Source organism: Danio rerio, chromosome 9, assembly GCF_052040795.2.
Source record: "Danio rerio strain M-AB ecotype USA chromosome 9, GRCz13ab, whole genome shotgun sequence".
NCBI lineage: Eukaryota > Metazoa > Chordata > Actinopteri > Cypriniformes > Danionidae > Danio > Danio rerio.
In genome coordinates, this window is record NC_141029.1 from 8,490,001 (window position 1) to 8,512,500 (window position 22,500).

A 22,500-nucleotide genomic window follows, 5' to 3' on the forward strand; every position below is an offset into this window, starting at 1 on the left:
CCCTCCGTCTGCTGAAAATGCAAATCATGTGACTACACACACACTGTCATGTGCTCGCCTGAGCTCCAGTGTACAGTGCAAGTTGGACAGTTTATCAAGGATGTACCGTTGGATCGCGTCTCAATATAGTTGTTAAATGTCATACTCAGACATCCCAAGTCTCCCGGAAGTTCCCGCAAACGAGTGATAATCTCCCGGAAATCGCGCGTCTCCCTCCCGGTCCTCAAATAAGTCACGCACACTTCTCACCCCTCACCACCGGATCCCTCCCCGCTCTTCACATTGCGACCACTCTGTCAAACATCACCTCCAACATCCCCCGCTTTTCAAATGACACTGATGCCATCGTCCATCGTGGTGTTTCAAATTAGACATCGTACGATGCCAAATTGGTCGACATTGCCCAACCCTAGTCAGATGTCACAGTTTGATGGTCAGTTGGGGCTGAAGCACAGCTTACATATTGTCTTTATGTGAATCAATGTATTTTGTTTAATGGTTATATTCTCTTCTATTCCATAGGACTCTCGAATTCCAACATTAACCTGCCAGGTCGAGAGGATCAGGGCCCGATTTCCCCATCGGCACAGTTGCAGGACAAAAACGCCAACAACCACACCTCTCCCAACTCCTCAAACCCTGCACCTATAGAGAATGGCAACCAGATCTCCAACGGTAATGACACACATGATGGCTTAAGGCTAATTATTACAATGGTTCTTATTTAAAACAAACACATACGATCCACTTCAAATGTTGACTATTGCTTATTGTTATTCCTATGAGTCGTCTGTTTGTGAATCAGCCTACACTGCTAATTACATTCAGTAGATTATTAATTTAGAATAATCCAGATGTACGCCAAATGTTGTGTGAAATGTTATTAAGCAATTATTGTTATTATTACTACACCAATTATAATCCAGATAAAAGTGTGAGGGGGCGATGCAGTGGGTAGTGCTGTTGCCTCACAGCAAGAAGTTCGCTGGTTCGATCTTTGGCTAAGTCAGTTGGCATTTCTGAGTTGAGTTTGCATGTTCTCCCCATGTTGGCCTGGGTTTCCTCCAGGTGCTCAGGTTTCCCCCCACAAATCCAAGGACATGTGGTACAGGTGAATTGGGCAAGCTAAATTGTCCACAGCGTATGTGTGCGAATGAGTGTGTCTGGATGTTTCCCAGTGATGGGTTGCAGCTGGAAGGGCATCCTCTGCGTAAAAACATATGCTAGATTAGTTGCCGGTTTATTCCACTGTGGCGACCCCAGATTAATAAAGAGACTAAGCCGAAAAAGAAAATGAATGAAAGTGTCAGATCAACACCCACACATATCAAAACACAAAAAGGGCATTGGTCAGTGTTTGTCCAGATGTTTATCCACCCAATTATTCAAACTCAGTTTCAGGTCACTGTTGCCTCAGCCTTGCCCCAAGGTTTGTTAACCAAAATAAATACGAATGACAGCCAATAACAAAAATCTGAACTCTAGGTAAAGTCATGTTATTATTATTATTATTATTATTATTATTATTATTATTATTAATAGGACTGCTTGATACTGGAAAAATCTGACATTGTTATATTTTGTTCTGCAGGGATGTACAAATTGCGATATGAATATAATTTCCCCTGATGCCTTAAACAGCTCTATTTGGAAAGAATTCATTATTTTAGATTGTTTATGATGATTTTGTAGGGCACTGCATGTTAATAAAGTACAATAAACACACTAAATCATATGCATAGAATAGAGCACAGATAAAAGTGAAGTAAATTAAAGAGGTTTTCTGTTGAGTATCTGGGTACAGAAATTCAATCATTACATATGAAATAACACTGCATAGTCTTCATTGTATAAATCATTAAATACGACTGTTAAAGTGCCTAAATGGTTTAAATTTTCTTAAATCCCTAAACTTTTTAGTGACTCCACAAATCACATATTCTGAAAGGTGATTCTTAGATGATTTTAATCCCAATTAGACATTGCAGATTCTGTGGTGTGACAGTTGCAGATTCACACATTCTAATATCGATGCTAAATCGATATATTGTGCAGCCCTAATTCTTATTATTTATTTTATGGCTCAGTACAGCCATGTTGAGAAAACTGCTTTTTAAAATCCATATTGACATTGAAATCTATCGACACAAACTGTTAAAATGTTATAAAAGAAACGCAAAAAAGTTTTCTTTCATTGACCTGAAAAAACAAAACCCCACTGGAGATGGCACAAAATCTCAAAACTGACAGGTGCATGAAAAAAAAAAAAAAAAAAAATTTCTGAAAGGAATGGTGCTAGACTTAATATTGTTCTCTCTTTAAAGAGCCGTTGGATGCTCAGGGTCTCTCTGCCTCCCCACACAAATACACACACTCTCGCTCTGCTGGCCTTTTGTCCTCTCAGTGAGGTTAATATATGTGTGTGGGGGATTAATGTTCATATTCCACATGAGGGGCTGAAGCAGAGAGTGGGTGGAAGTGTTAAACAGCCCGCAGTGACCTGAACGCTCAGCCATTACATGCCTGCATCTTAAAGATAACGGTATAAGAACTATATGTGCTTTTTCCTGGAGGAAATACTAGTGCTCGCAGGGAAGCAAAAGAGAAGTGTTAAAGATTTACGTACCTCAGGTTGTGATGTATATGATTTAAAACCAAGTCTTAATATTCTCGAACAATTCATGCAGACTTTATACACAATTTATTGACATATGTTTTGAAAACTATAAATTGTTTTTATTTCTTTTATTTCAGTATGTTGATGTACTTTAAACTGAACCAGAATATTTTGTAGGGCAGGATTTTAACTGTGTGCATCATTCACTTGTAGTGAATTAAAAGGAGTGCGAGTAAGAATATTGTGGTTAAAGCTGTCAAATCTGACATCATCAGAGTAGGGCCAGCACTCCAAACATGGAAGAAAATGGTCAGACTTTGATTGAAGATTATCAAAACAAACTTTTTTTTTCTTTCAATGGATTTACTTGAGCAGATGAATTGTTTACACTAGCAATGTGCACTAGCAAAATAAACATTGTACATTTAGATTTCACATGGGCTGTTTAACTTGAATTCTTAAAATTAATTATCAGAATTAAATGGTTGTATTATTTTAAATATGAAATGAAAAACTAATTTGAATTATTAACAATGCTGCACTTTAGAGTTGTGAACCTACACTAGTCTCGCGGTTCGGTTACGATCATCATGCAATCGATTCGGTTCAATTCAATATCTTGATGCATCACGGTGCATTGACGATACTTTCCATATGCAGTTTTATATTTTTTTTTTACAGCACAGCAATTCTTGTATTAAAATGTATGAATATATTAATATACTATTTGTAATACTATTTTGTCCTTTAATACAAACAGTCAGACATAAAAAACTGTGCCTTTAAAAACTCAAGTACATGCACAAAACAGCAAATGTTAATATCCCACGCGCTTTGAGCTTTCTTTCTTGAGTTCTTTCTTACACCCTTTTTTTTTTGGTCTCGAGCTCAACAGAAAGAACTGCGATGGCTCTAACGCACTGGCACTGTTCTTCTATGAGTGACACTGATAAATGGCAGAGGCAATCACAGCGGATCCCTAATAGACGCGGGGGACTCCCTCTGCAAACATGCGCTCATGTCTGTATACAGAAGTAACTATCTAGAGGAGAGGAATAGTCATGCCAGGTCAGCAGGTCAAATGGGCCACAGTGAGAGAGAGAAATTAAGTTTACTTTCGTTTTCTCAATCGCAGTAAAACAGGGGCCTCTGCTGTAAGTGTCAAATTGTGTTAAATTGTGCATAGTTTCTGCGTCATTATTATGATTATTACTTAACCAATATCAAATTGTCTGTAGCTGTGTCGAGGTGCACTGAATAAAAAAAAATATTTTAACACCCCTACTGCACATATACTCAAAATAATATTTGGGTACACTTTAAACATTATTTCAACATTTCTGAAACATGCCAGTTTTGACAATTCATCGTTTTGAAAAGCGTGATCTTCTCTGATTGGCCAGCCATCCACTGCACTTTAATTGATCGATACCTGAAGCGTGTGACGGAAATGTTACGCCTTTGCAACCTTTAGAATTTCAGGCTAAATCAGATCCAGGAAATGCAGATTACCAAGCTATTCGATTCGATTCGTTGTATTTTACATACAAGATTAGGTTGTTTTGCTTTTACAATGAAAGAGACTAAAGCAACAGTACAAGCAAGTTACAGCTTTTTTGTATGTACATAGTGTTTTGACAATCTCAATGACTGACATAGATGTGTGAGGACATGTTGAGGTATTTCAGGAGGTCGTGGACAATAATTTAAAATATATATATCTTTGAGAATTTTACAGAACTTATACAACCCTTATACGAGTCAAAATGATTAATCCTCCTGTAAAACTTTTTTCCTGTAAAAAAAATAATTATTTTAGAAATATTTACCAAGTGCTGTTTAATGGAGATGTTTTCTTTTCAACACATCGTTAAACAATTGTTTTAATAACTTGTTTCTAATAACTCATTTCTTTTGTCCTTGCCATGATGGCAACACATACTATTTTACTAGTTATTTTGTAAGATACTAGTATTCAGCTTAAAGAGACATTTAAAGGCTTAACTAGGTTAATTGAGTTTACTAGGCAAGTTGGGTCGATTACGCAAGTCATTGGACAACAATGGTTTGTTCTGTAGCCAATCAAAAAATAAAAATAAAAAATCTCAAGGGAGCTAATAATATTGACCTTAAAAATGGTTTATAAAGAGAAAAAAAATTATTCCAGCCAAACTAAAACAAACAAAAAATATTATAGCTAACATTGTGAAAATGTCCTTGCCCCATAAACATTACTTGTAAAATTTTTGAAAGAGAATATAAATTTCATAGGGTTAATAATTTTGACTTTTAATAATAGTTTTAATAACTCATTTCTAATAACTGATTTATTTTATCTTTGCCATGATGTCAGTAAATAATATTTGACTGGATATTTTTCAAGACACTTCTATACACCTTAAAGTGACATTTAAAGGCTTAACTAGGTTAATTAGGTTAACTAGGCAGGTTAGGGGAATTAGGCAAGTTATTGTAAAACGATAGTTTGTTTTGTAGACTATCAAGATATATATATATATATATATATATATATAGCTTAAAGGGGCTAATAATTTTGACCTTAAAATGGTGTTTAAAAAATTTAAAAATGCTTTTATTTTAGCCAAAATAAAACAAATAAGGCTTTCTCCAGATGAAAAAAATATCAGACATACTGTGAAAATTTCCTTGCTCTGTTAAACATCATTTGGGAAATATGGGAAAATTTGGGAAAAAAATTAATAAATAAAAAAATCAAAGGGGGGCTAATAATTCTGACTTCAACTGTATGTACAAACAGCTTGTAACACTCATACGAACTCTTAATTTCTTCTTTTGCAATAGGAACTCTGGAAGACGAGGGACACCCAAAGCCTATGGCATCCAGCTCCTCAACGTTACACAGGCACATGGACAGCCACCACACTCAGGTGAAGCTCCACAAACACACACACACACACACATGTCTGTCATTCAGGGCTCCAGTGACCCCAAATGGCAGATGTAATCATGGGTAATGAAAGTGAGAGCGGGTCCCTTGTCGTCCCGGACTCAGCACTCCGCCAAATGAAATGAGTGAAGGCGTATCTGCAGATCATGTTCAGAGATGCATTAGAGGAGAGGAGCTGGTGGCGCTGCGGCCCGGAGCAAGAACAGACCTAAAGCATCAGCGTGTGCCCTCTGTGCCGCTCAGCAGCTCACTGTGTGTCCTGAAAGCAGGGTTACCCTCACTAAACATCAAAACTTAATGAGCTGCTCCAAGAGCTTTCTACCGCAATAACACTAGCGGTCTCAGCTGCTCTAACTGAACTCTACAGTTTGGCGTTCACTTCATGTCAACCCTCCTGTTTATCCCACTATCATCCTATCATTAAATATTTTCCCTTTTTTATCTTGGAAGCACATTGAAATCATTCTAAAAATGTCTGCATTCACTTTCTATTAATTAAAGCTGTGTCGATCATCACTCTTCATATGCAACCTCTGAATCAGTGAATAAGCACTGAATGACAGACACGGACCGCGGATCAGCTTCTCTACACGGCATTCAAAGAGGAGCTAAAGTGCAGGATGCTTTGGGATTCGGGTGCGTGTTCAAACAGACAAATACACTTAATAACATGTAAACATGTCCGTTCTGCATGTTTTATTTTAAACACAACTGATTCTCTCTTAAATGAGCACAAACAGTTACTAAAGTAATCAAATGCTTGCATCGTAGATCTGTGCATCCTTAAAGTGACACCTCTGTTCTCAAACAAAACAAAACGAGAGATTCATTTGCTGCTCTTCACTTGTTTGATAACAGAGGTGTCACTTTAAATGGCGTGTACAGAAGCTGATCTGGGATCAGTTTATCATACGGAGTGCGTCCGTCAGTCTGCGCTTATACATGAATTCACTGATTCAGAGGTTGCATAGGAAGGGCAATGATCGACACACAGCTTTAATGGAATGTGAATGCAGAAATTTTTATATTCATTTCAATGTGCTTTCAAGATTAAAAATATGGGAAAATACTTAATGATAGGATGATAGTGGCATAGAATGGTGAAATACGCTAGAATCCTGGCAAAAATGGGAGGGTTGTATGTAGTGGACAGGAAGTGTTTGTGGAACAACAGTTTTGCGAGGGAACTTAAAAAATATATTTTCCTATCACTCAGTTTTTTTTTTTTTTTCCACCCATTTAATTTCCCCACCATCATGTCCCTTTTGGGTCTCCGTACTTCTGCATACCTCGGTTGTAATAGGTGGTTACTTGAGTTACTGCTACCCTTCCAACAGCTGGAACCAGCAGTCTGGCCATTCTCCGCTGACCTCTGTCATCAACAAGGCATTTGCAACAACAGAACTGCCACTCATTGGATATTTTTCTGATCATTCTCTGTAAACCCTAGAGATGGTTGTGCATGAAAATCCCAGTAGATCAGCAGTTTCTGAAATACTCAGACCAGCCCGTCTGGCACCAACAACCATGCCACATTCAAAGTCACTTTAATCACCTGTCTTCCCCATTCTGATGCTCGGTTTGAACTGCAGCAGATCATCTTGACTTGATTTCAGAGGTGAAATGTACAACTTGTTTCAGACAGTATTGTTGTTTTTTTTTTTCCTTTTCCTTTTCATTTATCCAAAATATGTGCATAAAAATAAAAATTGTCACCAAAAAATAAGTTGTGGCCAAATTAAGACTCAAAATTACCCCAGAGTGGATGAAAGTATGCCTAGCAGCACACAAGGCAATTAAATATGTTATCTTTCTTCTTCTTCTTTAGCCTTAGTCCCGTATGGTTGCGGGGTCGGCTCTTTTGGAACAAGTCCTCAATTTGTCGTGGTTTAAGGCTTGGTCAGGATGAAGTTGTGCGGCGACAAGTTCAGCATGTAGAGTATCAAGCCATCGCTGCTTTGGAAGACCTTTCGGACGTTTTCCTTCGACATTAATGTTGAGGCCGGTCTTCGCAAAAGAGTATTCGCTTGCACGTAGTGCATGGCCATACCACCGAAGGCGGGCTTCTTGCATTTTGTCTCTGATTGGTGCTACACCATATCACTGTCGGATGTCATCATTGCAAACATGATCAAAACGGGTGATTCCGCTGATCCATCGCAGCATTTTTGTTTCCATCACAGCGAGACGTCTTCGTGATTGGCCAGCATTCAGCTCCATACAGTGTTAGCTAACCTTATCTTCCTATTCCTAATGATATTTGGTGACCAACCTCTTAAAAAAAACAGTTTTGTTTAAATGAAACCTTTACTGTAAGCATTACACCACTATTTAGAAGTATAAGGTCTAGAAATAAGAATCTAAAATACCTGTTCATAAATCAAATCTCAAAATAGACATGCAGTTATAGTTAAATGTGTCACATTTACCTGTGCTTTGTGATGCGCTCTTTTCATTTGCAATCTCTCTTTACATAATCTTGGATCAAATGATATATATATGACCTTGACTGTAAATAATACACGGATGATTGCCAGCGGCTGCCAGATAAAAAGCTCCAATGAATCACGACCGAATCTTCCTAAATGTCTAGCTTATAGATAGCTCTGACCGTGACATCCATGGCATGGCATGAACAGTATGCATTGTATGTGACTGTCAATCACTCAACCGGAAGACCGTATTTGGATCTGAGGCCAAACACACAGGATATGAGGTTGGTGCATATGTGGGGGAAAAAAAAGAAAATATAAGCGTGCACGTGCACATACGCACAGCGATAGTCAGAGCAGACGCCATCTGTTAGCATGATGGGATTGGGGACAGATATATGGCACTGTCACCTGCTGACAACAAAGAGAGAATTCTTGGATTTATGGCAGTCAAATCCTCGTTTTATAAGCTTGTGTGCTTTAGTAGGTAGATCCACGTATCACCATCTGACTGAAAAACCCAGTGAGACGCAATTCCAACCAAGAGTCTGCATAAAAGTTATAATAGAATTATCGGTTTTACAAGAAAATACCATTTATACACCAAATACTACATCCACTTTTCCCAAAACAACATTTAGATCACTGATTCTCAGAAAGTGGGAAGCATTTTAAGTCTGTCTGGGTTACGGCAGCACGATAATAAAGAAAAAAAATACGATATTTGATTTTTATTGTTGAGTATTACAATAATCATATTAAAAATATATATGCCTCTCTAAAAAATGCCATTCTTTTTAGCTATGTTGTTAAATCATGTGTTTATTTGATGGCATTAGAATAACAGCAGCTATTCTGATTGGCTGTTGTCATTTTCCTCTATGTTCATTAAGTGGGGATGCAGATAGTAAGACAAATTTAAATAACTAACGTATAAAATACATTTTATTTATTACATTTCTGTGATGCATATATTGTAAATATTACTGTATTACTGCAATAATGATTGCAATAATGATAATTTTGTGATATATTGCCCTAGTCCAGGGGTGTCAAACTCAATTCCTGGAGGGCCGAAGCCCTGCACAGTTTAGTTCCAAAGCTGCTCCAACACACTTACCTGTAGGTTTCAAACAAGCCTGAAGGACTCAATTAGTTTGATCAGGTGTGTTTAATTAGGGTTAGAACTAAACTGTGCAGAGCTGCGGCCCTTTTGGAACTGAGTTTGACACCTGTGCCCTAGTCGGTGGAGTCTTTGTGTGATGCACAAAGAAAGATGCTAATGCTTCTGTTCAGAAGTGGTTTGTGTAAGAAAAACATCCTCTAGTACTTTCAATGGGGAAAATGCCGAAAGCAGCAACATTCATTGCATTTGGAGTGCATTTTTTTGTCTGAAATGTTTGCAAACTAAAATATAAATACAAGTGTTAAAGCTACGTTATCCATAGTCTCAGCCACACACAAATGCCAAACTCCGTTATAAGCATTTTGTATCGGCAGTTTTTAAAGTTTCTTTTCACTTTCTTACAAGGCATCAATGTAGTCGAAGACATCTCGCAAGATTTTTGGAGAAGAGATCAAACTTTTTTTTTTTCCTCTTTTCATAATAGTTAATAATAGTCTGCATAATCTCCCAGCTTTACTCACCAAGTCATATGCGAGTTCTTGTAATGGAAATGTGCTTTCATAATAATTGAAAGCCAGAGACCACCACAGTGCACCTGTCACTCTCTTTATGTAATTGGTGGTCCCCTACTGAGGGCCCCACATTACGAAACTCATGCTGACCTGAAATGATTTATGAATATGTATAACACTCTGGCCTTGAGGTGCTCTTCCATAAAGGGGAACATGCACTTGTTGTAAACTTGTGTGTGCGAATTATTAAATGCAAAACAGTTCAAAGGGTCCCTAAGTGGAGACTTGGGGTCTCTCTCTCTCTCTCTCTCTCTCTGATTATACAGATTTCCTAGTTCTGAGATGGCCTCAGTGTTATATTTTCCAATGCAGTAAGTTCATGTCATTATAGTAATGAATATTAAATCCATAACTAGTCCATCCTGCACTGGTCTAGGTCCTACAAAATGGCAGAAGGAAATTTTATATTTACCGGCAAAACACCCTTGAGAAACACATGCTATTGAACAGTCATGTTTAATTCTTTAGGAGTAAGTGGGGTTGGGGGTGAGATGTCTGAATAACACTGTTGAGAACCGGGTAAGTAACTGTACTGTGGTTATGGAGCGGTCACTGTACTATGGAGGGGGTTTCGAGCAGATGCTGCAATCGAATACTATACCTAAGTTTGTGACCCGGTGGAGTTTTCCAAGAGAAATAACAAAATGGGAGGGTGGCGGGAGATGGGTCTGAAATATGGAGACTTCAGGGAAAAACAGAAGTGTTGAAAGGTATGCTTTAAGCAGTACTTTAACAACATGGTTTTAGTCAGTTGTATTTATTTTTGTTGAACACAATAGCTACATTCCCCATGATGCCATACAAAAAAATTCCAACACAGATGTTGCAACAAGTAAAATTCACCAAAAGATCTTTAGATCTTTCAGTAGCAAGTTACGTAAAAGTCATGACTGAGCCACCCTATAATCTCAAAATACCTTAATATTTATAATGTATTCATATATTTAGTTGTATTTCTCCAATAGCTGATGTCCTTGTCAACAAGTTTAAATCGCAATGCTTCATGGGATTGTATTTCTTCCCCTTATTGAAGCTTGCATGTGCTTGTACTTATCTTTTTTATATACTGGTTTGCTTCAGATCTTAGTTTGTAATGTTACAGTATAACTCAGAGCTGGCTGGATTGGTTGGAAATGGTTAAAAATGCAACGACAACGACTTTTACAAAAAAACATCCCTATTATAAAGAAAATGGAAGGTAAACACTTCAGAAAATATGGTGATTGAACACTAATGCACTCTCCAGTATGTGCTTTAACAATGAATTTGATTTCTTCTATGACTAAACCAACCAGAGCATGGGCAGATCATTATTATTTGTTCTTTTTCAGAGCTTCCCACATGTAACACTTCATGGATGGCTTTCATTATTTCTGACTGTTTGTATAAGACTTCTGTTTTGTATAAGACTTCATAATAGCCTATGTCTGGTTACAGGGGCTTACTGTAAGAATAATAACCCCTCAGTTATAATAATAATAATAATAGTCCCTCAGAAGATCACACTGTTGATATCTCACCCTCTGCATCAGACATATAGTGCCTAGCAGATAAAATCCTCACAAAAAAAGAAATGTACTGCTTAGATAAGAATACTCTTGAAATTGAAAGAGAGCTAGTTATTGTCCTCGTTTTTGAGAGCCAAATAGTGAGGTAACTGCAAATTAACATATCATTCTAAATTAATTTTGAGCACATTCTACTATGCAACGCATTATTATGCAACATTACGCCATCCCTAAAGCTGTTGCCAATTAAACAGGCATCACATCTCAACAATGCCACATTAAGTATGTCCAGTGGAGACGTCTTCATTGATTTAAAGACGGTAATCCAGTATTGTTTTACGTCAGCCAGACCAAACTGTCACATTATTCCACCTTGAAGTCTCAAGCATGTACTGAAATGTAGGGTTGCATTTTAGGAGGCTAACAGGGTAGATTAAGCACTTTGCATTTCACTAGGGACACCCGAGATGCTTTGTACCTCAAGAAGCACTGGATGTCACAGGCTCTCTGGTTACCAGATCCCATTCTGTCCTCGGTTTCCTGCCTGTGTCACATGATAGGGGTCAAGGTCACAGGACTGCACGGAAACCAGGAAGTGGATGTAAATAAAGAAAGACGTATAGATGCTGGTCTACAGATATCCTTAATTACGTTGTTGTTCAGATGCAGAGCCTCCCCCCGCACCGTAAATAAAAATCTTTAATTATTTAAATGCACAATGAAATATTCACAGCAACAGAATTGTCCCCTACAGAGGGAAGTGAGCTACATGCTAGTGCTCTCTGAAACTGGACACTAACCTTTTAAACCACATCAACTAGAGTATGTAATCACTCACTACCAATACTCTGGTAACTTTACACTGACGTTTCAGATTCGCCACACTGTGCCGGATAAGCTGTCATAATAAAACGTTACAACAAACTATGCTAAAGCTTATCCCACATCCTAGTCTTGACATTTTAATCAAAGTGGCGTCAAATGACAGAAGACCTTGTGTGTAAGAAAAAAAAGTTTGATTTAATTTTGGTTTGAGCAACTTCCTTTTTAATGGCAAGAAATTACAATGTCAGGTTAAGTGATGAGGGCCCTCACTAAACAGACTGGAAAAAGCCAATCAGTAGAGCTGGGCGATATGGCAAAAAAATTATCACGATCATTTTTTTTCATATCAGTGATATCAATATTTATCACGATAAACGTAAAATCTTTATATCTATCAATTTTATACAATTTTCAGTATGCCAATCGCTTTTTGCAGCTGATTTATCACATTTAGTTAAATGTTTTAGCTGTCTGACAATATAAATAATAAAATAATAAACAAAAGAACAATCTAAATTCAGCCTTTACAGTTCAAGTTTTCAACAACTAAAGACATTACAAGTTATTGGATATTATTGTTCAACATCAGAAAAAATAATAATAAATCTGGTTTGGAAAAAGTAAAGGTGAGTTAATGGTCACAGAATTTTCAGTTTTGGATGAATTTGGATGTATTAGGGTGAAATATACTTTAATATATATTTTATTTAGGGATGCTAACGATTACTTGATGATCTATTGATTGTCAATAACACTTTAATCAATACATCTTATCGATGACTGATTAAACATGGACATGTAAAGGTTTAGTTATGCTTTGTGCTGTGAGACGCGTCCACGCATTACATAATCAAGTGTGTGCAGTGTACCTTATGCAGTCACCCTCTTGACGTTGCATATAGCGGGACGCATAAACCCAGTTATGCGCAGATCTCCTTTATATCTGCGGATGCCTCCCGTTAGTGATGTGTAAATGGCAGTTATATCTGCGGGCGCTGTGGATAAACCGCAGGTCGGGTAATAAAAAAATACATTATAATTAGCTAATTGCAGGTCGGTTGCGGGTTTATAGCGGGACATGGCAGTGGATCAGTGAAAAAGTAGAGAGTCAGCTTAGCATTATTCACTGCAGTCTAAAGCTGGCCGCGTTTCGGAGGCGAGGCGGAGATGGTGCGGCCGCGCGGGGATATGAAAAGCGGAGAGTGCGCTTTTTCCTTTGATCTCGTTTTTGGTGTATTTTGCTGGCATGATTAGGATTTTCGTTTTTTTTTGCTTAACTTTCATTTGGGTAAAATTATTTTGCATTACTTTTGCCCACTTTGAGAAATTTTGTGAGCTTTGTTCATTTTTATTTAGATTGATTTGTATGTTTTTTTTTTTTGGCTCGGCTCTTTATCGACAATATTGAGCTACCCTAACTCCCCAAGTTCACTCTTTTCTCAGAGTAAGGTGGATAGGGAAGATGTCGTACGACTTCCATTTTACAAACACATAGAAAATGTATTGTTAAAGACATCAGGCAAGAGGTGAACGTCATCTTTATATTTATTTTATTCAGAATAGGGAAGAATGCAGAGCACTGCTCTGAAGGACTTTTTTCTTTTCATCAGTTTTTAGCGAGGTAAGGGGTTATTCATTCATCATTATTCATGGTCTGAACCCAAGTTCGATTGTCCCCGCTTGCTACCTTCACAGCTGGTTTGTGTTCATACTGTCTATTTTCCAGTATGCTTGCGTCATCGAGCTGCTGTTGTGTGTACAGCTGTTGCTAGGTGATGGACGGCCATCGAAGCCAAGGCTTCAAAATGCAAAGACATATGCACATCATAGTTGTTCTGCTTTTACTGAATCTTTTGATTTTGGTAACATGCAGAGACTGCAGAAGTTGAGCAGAAGACAAACAGACATTATGTAATGTATGTAATGTGTATTTATATAGCACATTTATTGTGTATGGCCATACACCCAAAACGATTCACAATCATGAGGGGGAGTCTCTTCACACCACTACCAGTGTGCAGCATACACTTGTTAGTGCGCTCACCACATACCAGCTATTGGTGGAGTGAAGAGACAGTGATAGAGCCAATTTGGTGGATGGTGATGATTTGGAGGCCATGATCGTAAGGGGCCAATTGAGGGACCTTGGCCAGGGCACCGGGATTACACCCTCACTTTTTACGAGAAGTGCCACGGGATGTTAATGACCACAGAGATTCGGGACCTCGTTTTAACGTGTTATCCGAAAGACAATACATTATCACTGTATCTGCACTGGGTCAGTCCCGCTTGTCACTAAGGTAACAAGGTGATACACAGACCTACACACACAAATAAACGTTATGAAAACTAAAGTTTGTTGTACAGTTGGCGGTTTAATTCTGTTATTTTGTATGATTCCTCATATCTGAGGTGAACCTTACCCCAGACCATGCTTTTCAGGCGGACTCGGCTACAGTTTGTGGGTGCACACCCGAGTTCAGAAATCATTGTTTACACTAGCTAAACGAACCGTATTTTGATGTCAAAAGAACCTGGGTGTGAACCAAAAGTGCTAGAGTGAAAGCACCCTTTGACTAATGAACATGCACAAATTGATAACTGTTCACTGGAACGCTGACAATTTATTTATTTATTTATTTTTTTTTTTTGGTCAAAGCACAGAGATATGATCTTATATATCTGTTGCTTATAAATAAAATGTATAACACAACTGTCAATTGGTTAAGAATAGTTATACACTAGAGAACCAATAGGGATCAATCACCATGGCAATATGCTCAAAACAATTGTGAATAGGTAGCTAATACATGTCACTATGAGCTATTTGACTTGCTCGTGCTTTTATATTTCTTTAATGCATGGCAAGCCAATGACTATAGCCTTTACGTATAAACTTTTAAAGAAAGAGCTACTGTGAGCTGAGAGTTTGTTAACAGATAGTATGTGCATTTGTTGGTAGCACCTGAATTTGTGATGATAAATTGCAACACTAATGTTGTAGAGAAGATTTAAATTTGTATTTCTTCATTTTTAATTTTACGTACTGAATGGGATAGTAGTTCTTCTTCTGATTTATAACCTTGTACCTTTGCAAGTATGTCAGATGATAAACGATATTTTGTTGCTAAATGTTCTAGCACCGTTATTGTAATTAATGTATTCTCTGGTGTCTTCAATATTAACTTGCTTATAACTTTATTTGATGCTTTAAATAAATTCTGTTTATTCTTTTTCTACATAATACAGGTATGTAAAATCAAACTTCTTAATTACAGTAACCTAAATCTGAATGTGGATTTACACGTTTCAGATTGTGCCTGATGAACTGATCAATTCTATATGATTTTTTTAAAGAAAGTACTGTAACTCTCTTTTTGTGATGGCCATCCTTTTATCAAAGATCTGACTTGAGTAAAAAACAGATGGCAGTGTCGATGTGCTCCCATCACTCAAACGTAAACCCACCAGAGGTCATCCTCAGAGGGACGCTCTACCTCTTAATGTCCTTATGGCACTCGGAAGCAGGAAACAGCCTTTTAATGCCCCTTAACATGTATTAGCACACGCCTGCTTCATATTTCCCTGTCTCTGTTCTCTGTATCTCACTCCTCCTCTCGTCTGGCTCATCCGCTTCTTATTGATCCACATTGTAGCGTCCCATAACATGCGGAAGATCATGATGTTAAATTATTGATCAGCTTGGTTTTGCCGGAGATTGCGATTGGGAGCGAGAATGAGGCGAGCACAATCTGGCCTTATCAGAATTCAGATCCGGCGGGTGCAGAAGATTGCTTTGAAAATGACAGCAGGAGGAATGAAGTGTTCCCGGACAGGCGCTCTGGTAATGGAGTATTCTTGCTCCATGTCTGAAAGTGATAAGGTCTGAAGAGGCCATCTCTTCTGACAGAGCTGCTGTGTATCACGCCGTCCTGTAGATACGGAGTGACATGTGGAGAAGCCTCAGATCAGACACAGAAATTACTGTAGAAACAGTGACCTCAAAAAAGTGTTTGGACACTTAAAGAAGACTTTAAAATGTGTGACTGACCTTGAATTACTAACATGTCAAATCCAGTACCATCTATTTTAAAGATGGAGGGCTCCTCTGTATTGTGTTCACTGTAATATTGGTTTTAATACCACCAACCAGCATAATAAGCTTATTTTCATCTGTTGAAAATTGTGAAGTTGTTAAAAGAGATTTTTACACTACCAATGATGCTGTACTAAACCCCCCACCCCCCAATCAGAAGGTACAGGGTACCCCCCGGGATCCTCCAAATGAAATTCAAAGCTTTTTAAGACCTTTTTAATACAATTATAAATTAAATTAAATGCTAACTTCGTACCCATTAAGACAAAAGTATGAGGGGAAAAATGTCAAATCTGTAAAAATGTTGAACCCTAGAAAATAATTATGTACAAGTGACTACTTAAATTAAATAAAACATTATATTTCAATTATCAGTTATAATTAATACATAAAAAACAGCGTGGTCGTCCACCCAGTAGCGAATATGAAGGTCCAACTGCTTACTTTTCATCATCTTATTGAGACTATCGTCAAACATGGCCACAAACCCGTTGGCCTTATTGACCTGGTCAGTCAGTTCTTTAGTAATAAAAGGAGCCAATCCGAATTTAGTAATAGATGCAGTTTTGTTGCTTCCACACGAGAATGTAGTTGCAACCTCGGAGTCAGGTAACATGGTTTTGAAAACCTCTGTCATGTTCTCAATCGATGTGTAAGAGTGGTGCTCAGAGATTGTTTTAAGGACCCACATCACCTCTGCCCGCAGAGTTGGTGTTGAGCCACAGTAAGATATGATGTTCCTTGGCTGTGGTGGCAATGCTTAATGTAGAATTTTTTCAATACTGATAGCCAAAGCTGTTTCAGTAAACGAAGAGGTCTCCGGTGCACAGAACCGCACAATAGGTGGTTAGTGCTGATAAGCAGTGGTGTGTTTGGCACCCCTCATATTGGAGTCCAGGGCCGTAACACCCATTGTTGTTAGCTTAAAAGATTTCCAGCATCAACAGCAGTAGGCGTCGTGGTCATTTCCTGGCACAAGTTTCACCTAAACGTAATTGGGATTCCTTGGCCACAGCGGATTCAACCGACACTTTTAGTCGACAAACTAGGCTAGCGACTATCTTGTTCTGTACCTCACTTGCCTAGTAATCATAGCATTTTCTGTTATGATGTGGAGTGCGAGATGCACTCAATGTTACACTGCATGAATTTTTAATTAGCCTACATTAGTAAAATTTTATTTTGTTAACTGTTAAAGCAAAAATAAATGAATAAAATTAGACCTTTGTAACAAAATTCAAGACTTTGTATACCAAATTCAAGGCTATTAAGGCCTTAATTTGAGATTATTAAATGTAAGACTTTTTCAATGGCTTTAAGACCTCGTGGGTACTCTGAGGTATTGGCATACAAAATCCAATCTCCCATTTAAAGGTTATTTCAATAAAAAATTTAAATTATGTTATGAATTATACACCCTTATGTCATTACAAATCCCAGAGACATTTGTTCATCTTTACAAATGAAGATATTTTAGGTCAAATCCAAGAGCTTCCTCATCCTCCGTACACAGCAACAATCTCAACTAGAAACTGTCTGGAACAATCTTTTCCCCCAATGACGGTTGGATTTAGGGCCAAGGTTGAGTGAATTAGCCACTAAACTGACAAAACGTAAAATAGTTTTTGTCTTAGGGATCTGGAACAGCATGAGGCTCTGTAACTATTGACAGAATTCTAATTTTTGATAGAGGTTGGTATGCAGAATGTTTCTTTATATTTGTTATATAATTGATTCAGTATTTGCTAAAAGCCCAGAGTTTGAAATCACGTTGCTGATCTTTGTGCAATATGAATCAAAGAAACCTTGTGCATCATCCAGTCTTTTTATGTAAGTTTCCTTGGCTTTCAGTAACATCTGCAACACTCCTCCAGGTAATCATGTGTAACCACATAGTTCCATGCAGTAAAAAGAATGAATGACATGCTATATATGTATATATATATATATATATATATGCGTTTTGAATGTTTTCTCTGTCTGTCTTTTTTTGTCTCTCTTCCAGAGAAGTCATCTCAACTTCTCGCCCTTCGGTGCAGGGGCAGCGCTGTAGGCTCGGGGGCTGAATGAGCCCTCAGGCCTGTGTAGGGATGGGGTGAGTCTGGTCTATAGCACAGTACCTCACTGCCCTTCACCTCGCAATTCCTCTTTTACGTTTTCCTTTTTTTGCTTCCCATACTTTTGAAGGAAACTGCAGCTCTTAAAACATCTAGGAAGTGGTAGGAAAGATGCGGTCAGGGTATAAATAATTAAAGAAATAGTTGATCCAAAATGAAAACCACCATCATTTTCTCATCTACTAATGATGTTTCAAATATATGCAATGGTTCTTTTTGTCAGTGTGAAAACGCTTAAATGACGTTTCTAGTAATACTGTACGATCAATTGACATTATCAACAATAAAAATGTAATTGTTGATAAGTATTTTGATCGCATGATGCCAGAATGTAGTTCTAAGCTACTAAGCTAAAACCATTGACCAACCAGTTTCCCTACTAGTTACAACACCAAATAAACTTGAATGAGCATAAGAAAGTATGTTGAAAGTAAGTACTATTTATCAAAACATATACCTTATGTAATCAAGTGAAAATTTGGTATAAAAAAAAATTGTGTTTAAGAGGAAAAACTATTTTTAAAGAAAGCTTGGGTAGTAACTGGTGGTAGAGTTTGATTTTTGGTGAGCTATTGACAATCTAACGTACAGTTAGCATGTTCTGAAGCAAGCTCTTCAAACAGTTAGAATTAAAGTCAGCCATTGTTTACTTGAAAACGAGCTGCAGTTTTTATTGAATATTCCCCATTCCTCACCGCTGGCTCTTGTTTCGTTGCTGCGTACATAGCAATTCTATTCTTTCCTTGATCCCTCATTCTATCAGTCTCTTCACTTTCTGCTTTCTTTCGTTTTCCAAGTTTTGCTCATTGACTTTCCTTTGACACGAAGGCTCTTTATGGAGTTTGTCCTCATGCTGAGATGTTCATTGTTGCCTGCTGAATCATGCTTTATAGGGAGCATTGAACACAGCCTGAATCAATGCCTTTAGCTCTTATGTTTCAACCACAAACAAATGTTCACATGTGCTGCACATATGGACAGAGGAAACTGTGTAAATGATGGCCACTATATTTGATTAAAAATGAGTTATCGATAATGAAAACGTAGCTTACAGAAATGTAAATTTTCACTGATAACTATATGAACGCACTTATTTTGAGTAGTAGCGCTGTTTGTTGAACACAATCTGGGTCATAGAGAGCGTAAAATGCTACTTAAAACATTGAGTACCAGTGTTACCCAACAACTTCTTTTCATAGGTATCATATCATATGCAAAAAATCCATAAGGGTTGTTCTGTTTCTTATACTAGTATTGTAAATGCCACTAATGCTGCAAAAAAATGAGTGTTTAATCAATACCATTTTACCAGTCAGACATGGGCTGCATCTGAAATTGCCTTCTGTTCACTAGGTGAACAATTGAATTTGAATTTACTACGTGACCATTTGAAAAGTACGTTCTATACAGTGTAAATGTGAGTAATCTGAATGGAACTCGGGCATACTACATCTGCCATTTGTCATCATCATGTGATCTGCACACATCAGTTGCATCACTTCATTCCCATTCATGAATTCTCTCATGTGGCATTATGGGATAGCAAAGCATCAATTGAATGTGCACTTTAGAATCTCACCAGAAGTAGTAGGTCATCTGGGTACATTTCACATACTGTTTTTCGAATTCTGTGAATTCGGACATACTACTCAGCTCGCATACGGTTTTTAGCATACTATATAATATGGAAGTATGTGATTTCGGACGCAACAATAGAAGAGTATGTTCTGCTAGAAAACACAGGAAGTTGTCCTGTGTTGCCTCAAGCCTGGTTTATACTTGACACGTCCGCTAATTCGCTTGAGTGCACGCTGCAAATATGACATCATTGATGTGTTTGCAGAGGTTTGCTTTGGGTGCGCACAACATGATTTCAGCTGGCGGAGCGCACAATTTTTTTTAGACTCAAGCAAACAGTTCGCTGGGTGCTGCTTTTGATTTGAGTTAAATTTTATTCACTTTGAAGAGATTTTGTCTGAAACAGTATAACTGTACAGAGACATCTTTATGATCTGTCCATGCATGATTGTAGGAATAACCAGATGACCAATAATTCTTAAATAGAAATTGCAACAGCCGTAGAAAAGGAGGAAAGTTATTGTTAAAAAGTTTGGAAAGACATGTGGGATAAGTTTATTAAAGCCAAAAGAGGCTTTAGGGTCAGTTTCGTTTTAAAGGATATCACAACTGCAAACACGTCAAATATACAAGCCTCGTCTGTTTCATAGGTGTACGCGGAGTCAGCGGAGATCCATGACATGGAGGCAGGCGAAAGTATAAATCAGTCTTCAAGCAACCACTACTGTTCAGAGCAGCAAAGAAGAAATAAAAATCTGCTAGCACTATGTCTGCTACTTAGGACAGGGATCTTTCAGACTGGACCAGTGAAACAGCTGGTTTCCAGATAATAGCAACTTTAACATGATTAACTATACTAAATAAAGCATTTGAAAATGCTTCACCCAACTGAACACTATGGTTTCACAAATGCTACCGCATAGGATGTGCAATGCCAGAATCAACATTTAGAAGGGTCATCCAAACAAAGCGAAAATATATTATAAATAGAAGTTCTCAAGAAAACTGTTAACAGTTCACCTGTATTGTATTGCAGAAACCAGCCACAAGCCATCAAAAATGTGAATTTTACTGTTTTAGAAACCCTGGTATGGGTTGTTTGGTTGCAATTACATCTTTTACATCTACCAATATAAGTATATAAATATGAATTGTTGCACTTTTTTTAAATATTTGACAACACTATAGTTATATAGTGCCTATAGAAAAGCACACCCCTTTGGAATAATGACTTTATTCGACATACAGCCTGGAATCCCATTCCAAATAACTCTCCCAGCCTTTAAAATATATGTGTAGCCTTCTCCTATCCTGTGTCTTTCTACAACGTTATCCTGAAGGTCTTATGAAAGCAGGGTGTAATGTAATTAAAGGTAAAGATTTACACAGGGCATGGTGATTTTCTATAGGCACTGTATATGCACACCCAAATACAAATACATGTACAGTATTGGATCAGTACAAGATATCGAGCATAGGCATTAGGTTGTTGTATGCTGTACTTATTTAAGTGTCAGGTACTGGTCAGTAAACATAACGTCCATCCCTTGTATATACAGCACTAGCGTGTGTGGCTCTTATCACGAGGCACTTGTTGTTATCCTTGAACTCTGTTGTTCACTTTACCTCAGGCGTCCTCCTGCTTCTTGGCTGTAAGCTAATATAGGTTTAAGAGTCACTCAGGGTGTCAGATCAGCCTATAAAACCTTTAAATTATCAGGATTCTCTAGACTTGCCCTGCCACAACCTGGTTTGATACGCCTCTTGGAGCTTTTTGATGTCCTCAAATGTTCTGAAGGATTTCCAGGAACATGAAGAGAAACAGCTGAGATGTGTTTGTTAGAGGATTATGGGCTAGCCCTTCTAATTATCGGTCCTTCTGCACCCAAAGGAGTTCAATTACTGGTAAAGAGCATGAACTTGGACCAAGCCAAGGATCGTATGTTGGTGTATGTTTGTGAGGGACTGCCGCATTGCCAAAGACATGTTGAAGAGTTACTCAGAAGATGTTAAAGTGCATTTGGGAAAATTGGCAAATATTTAAATCCATGTCAACCATATGCAGGTTGGCAAGCACACATCATTTGGCCAGGTTAGTTTGGAACTAAAAGGAGGCTGCACCATTTAAAGTGCGTGCACATCTTAATCCTAATTCCATATCCTTTTTAATGCACTCGATCAAGCTCAGTGGCATTGGTTAAAAACAAGCCAGTTGAAGAAAGTCTGTTTTCTTCTTTTAGAGGTTTTAATTAGATCAGGCTAGATTTGCACAAGGAGTCCACACGACCTTCTCCCAACAATACTATTCCATTCATCGCTGCTGCTTGTCAACTGATCCACAGAACTCACTCAATTTGACATTACGTTGCTCTGTTTGTGGAGGCTAATCTTCAATAAACACAGTTTGCAAGTGCGCTGAATGGGAGACTTTCAGATAAGTTCATCAGGTTCCAGATTGAAGCTGTTAAGGCGTAAAGATATCCCTGAGCTCTTTATAGTTTGATAGCTGTGTTCCCTCTTTGGCTTATAATGTTCCTTATGAATCAAACAGCAAAATCGTTTGTAGAAATTAGGAAACATGATAACAACTGAAAGCCAAAGGGTGAAAGAAGAACTGGCAGTGTGCTTGATAGATGAGATACGATAAATAATCCAGGTCTAAATGCGCACGAAACCCCCACTGAATCCTCAGAAATGGAA

General features: G+C 37.9%; 1 protein-coding gene and 1 long non-coding RNA gene across 19 annotated transcripts in view; one reads left to right on the top strand and one right to left on the bottom strand.

Annotated features, from left to right (window-relative positions):
- myo16 (myosin XVI) overlaps positions 1–22,500 on the top strand; it is a 360,917-nt gene that overhangs the window by 326,884 nt on the left and 11,533 nt on the right. For 5 of the 14 annotated variants that reach the window (XM_087267331.1, XM_087267329.1, XM_087267332.1 and 2 more), the window contains 3 exons: positions 523–675; positions 5,441–5,526; positions 18,111–18,200. In XM_087267331.1, coding sequence (XP_087123457.1) covers positions 523–675; positions 5,441–5,526; positions 18,111–18,158 — 287 coding nt within the window. In that variant the 3' untranslated portion in view covers positions 18,159–18,200. Of the gene's footprint in view, positions 1–522; positions 676–5,440; positions 6,050–6,406; positions 8,765–18,110; positions 18,201–22,500 lie in introns of those variants that run through there. The other 9 variants (XM_087267325.1, XM_087267324.1, XM_087267326.1 and 6 more) reach the window with 4 other exon arrangements.
- The window catches only part of LOC147835238 (uncharacterized), a 228,888-nt gene that overhangs the window by 110,030 nt on the left and 96,358 nt on the right, over positions 1–22,500 (bottom strand). The gene's annotated exons all lie outside the window — the stretch shown is intronic.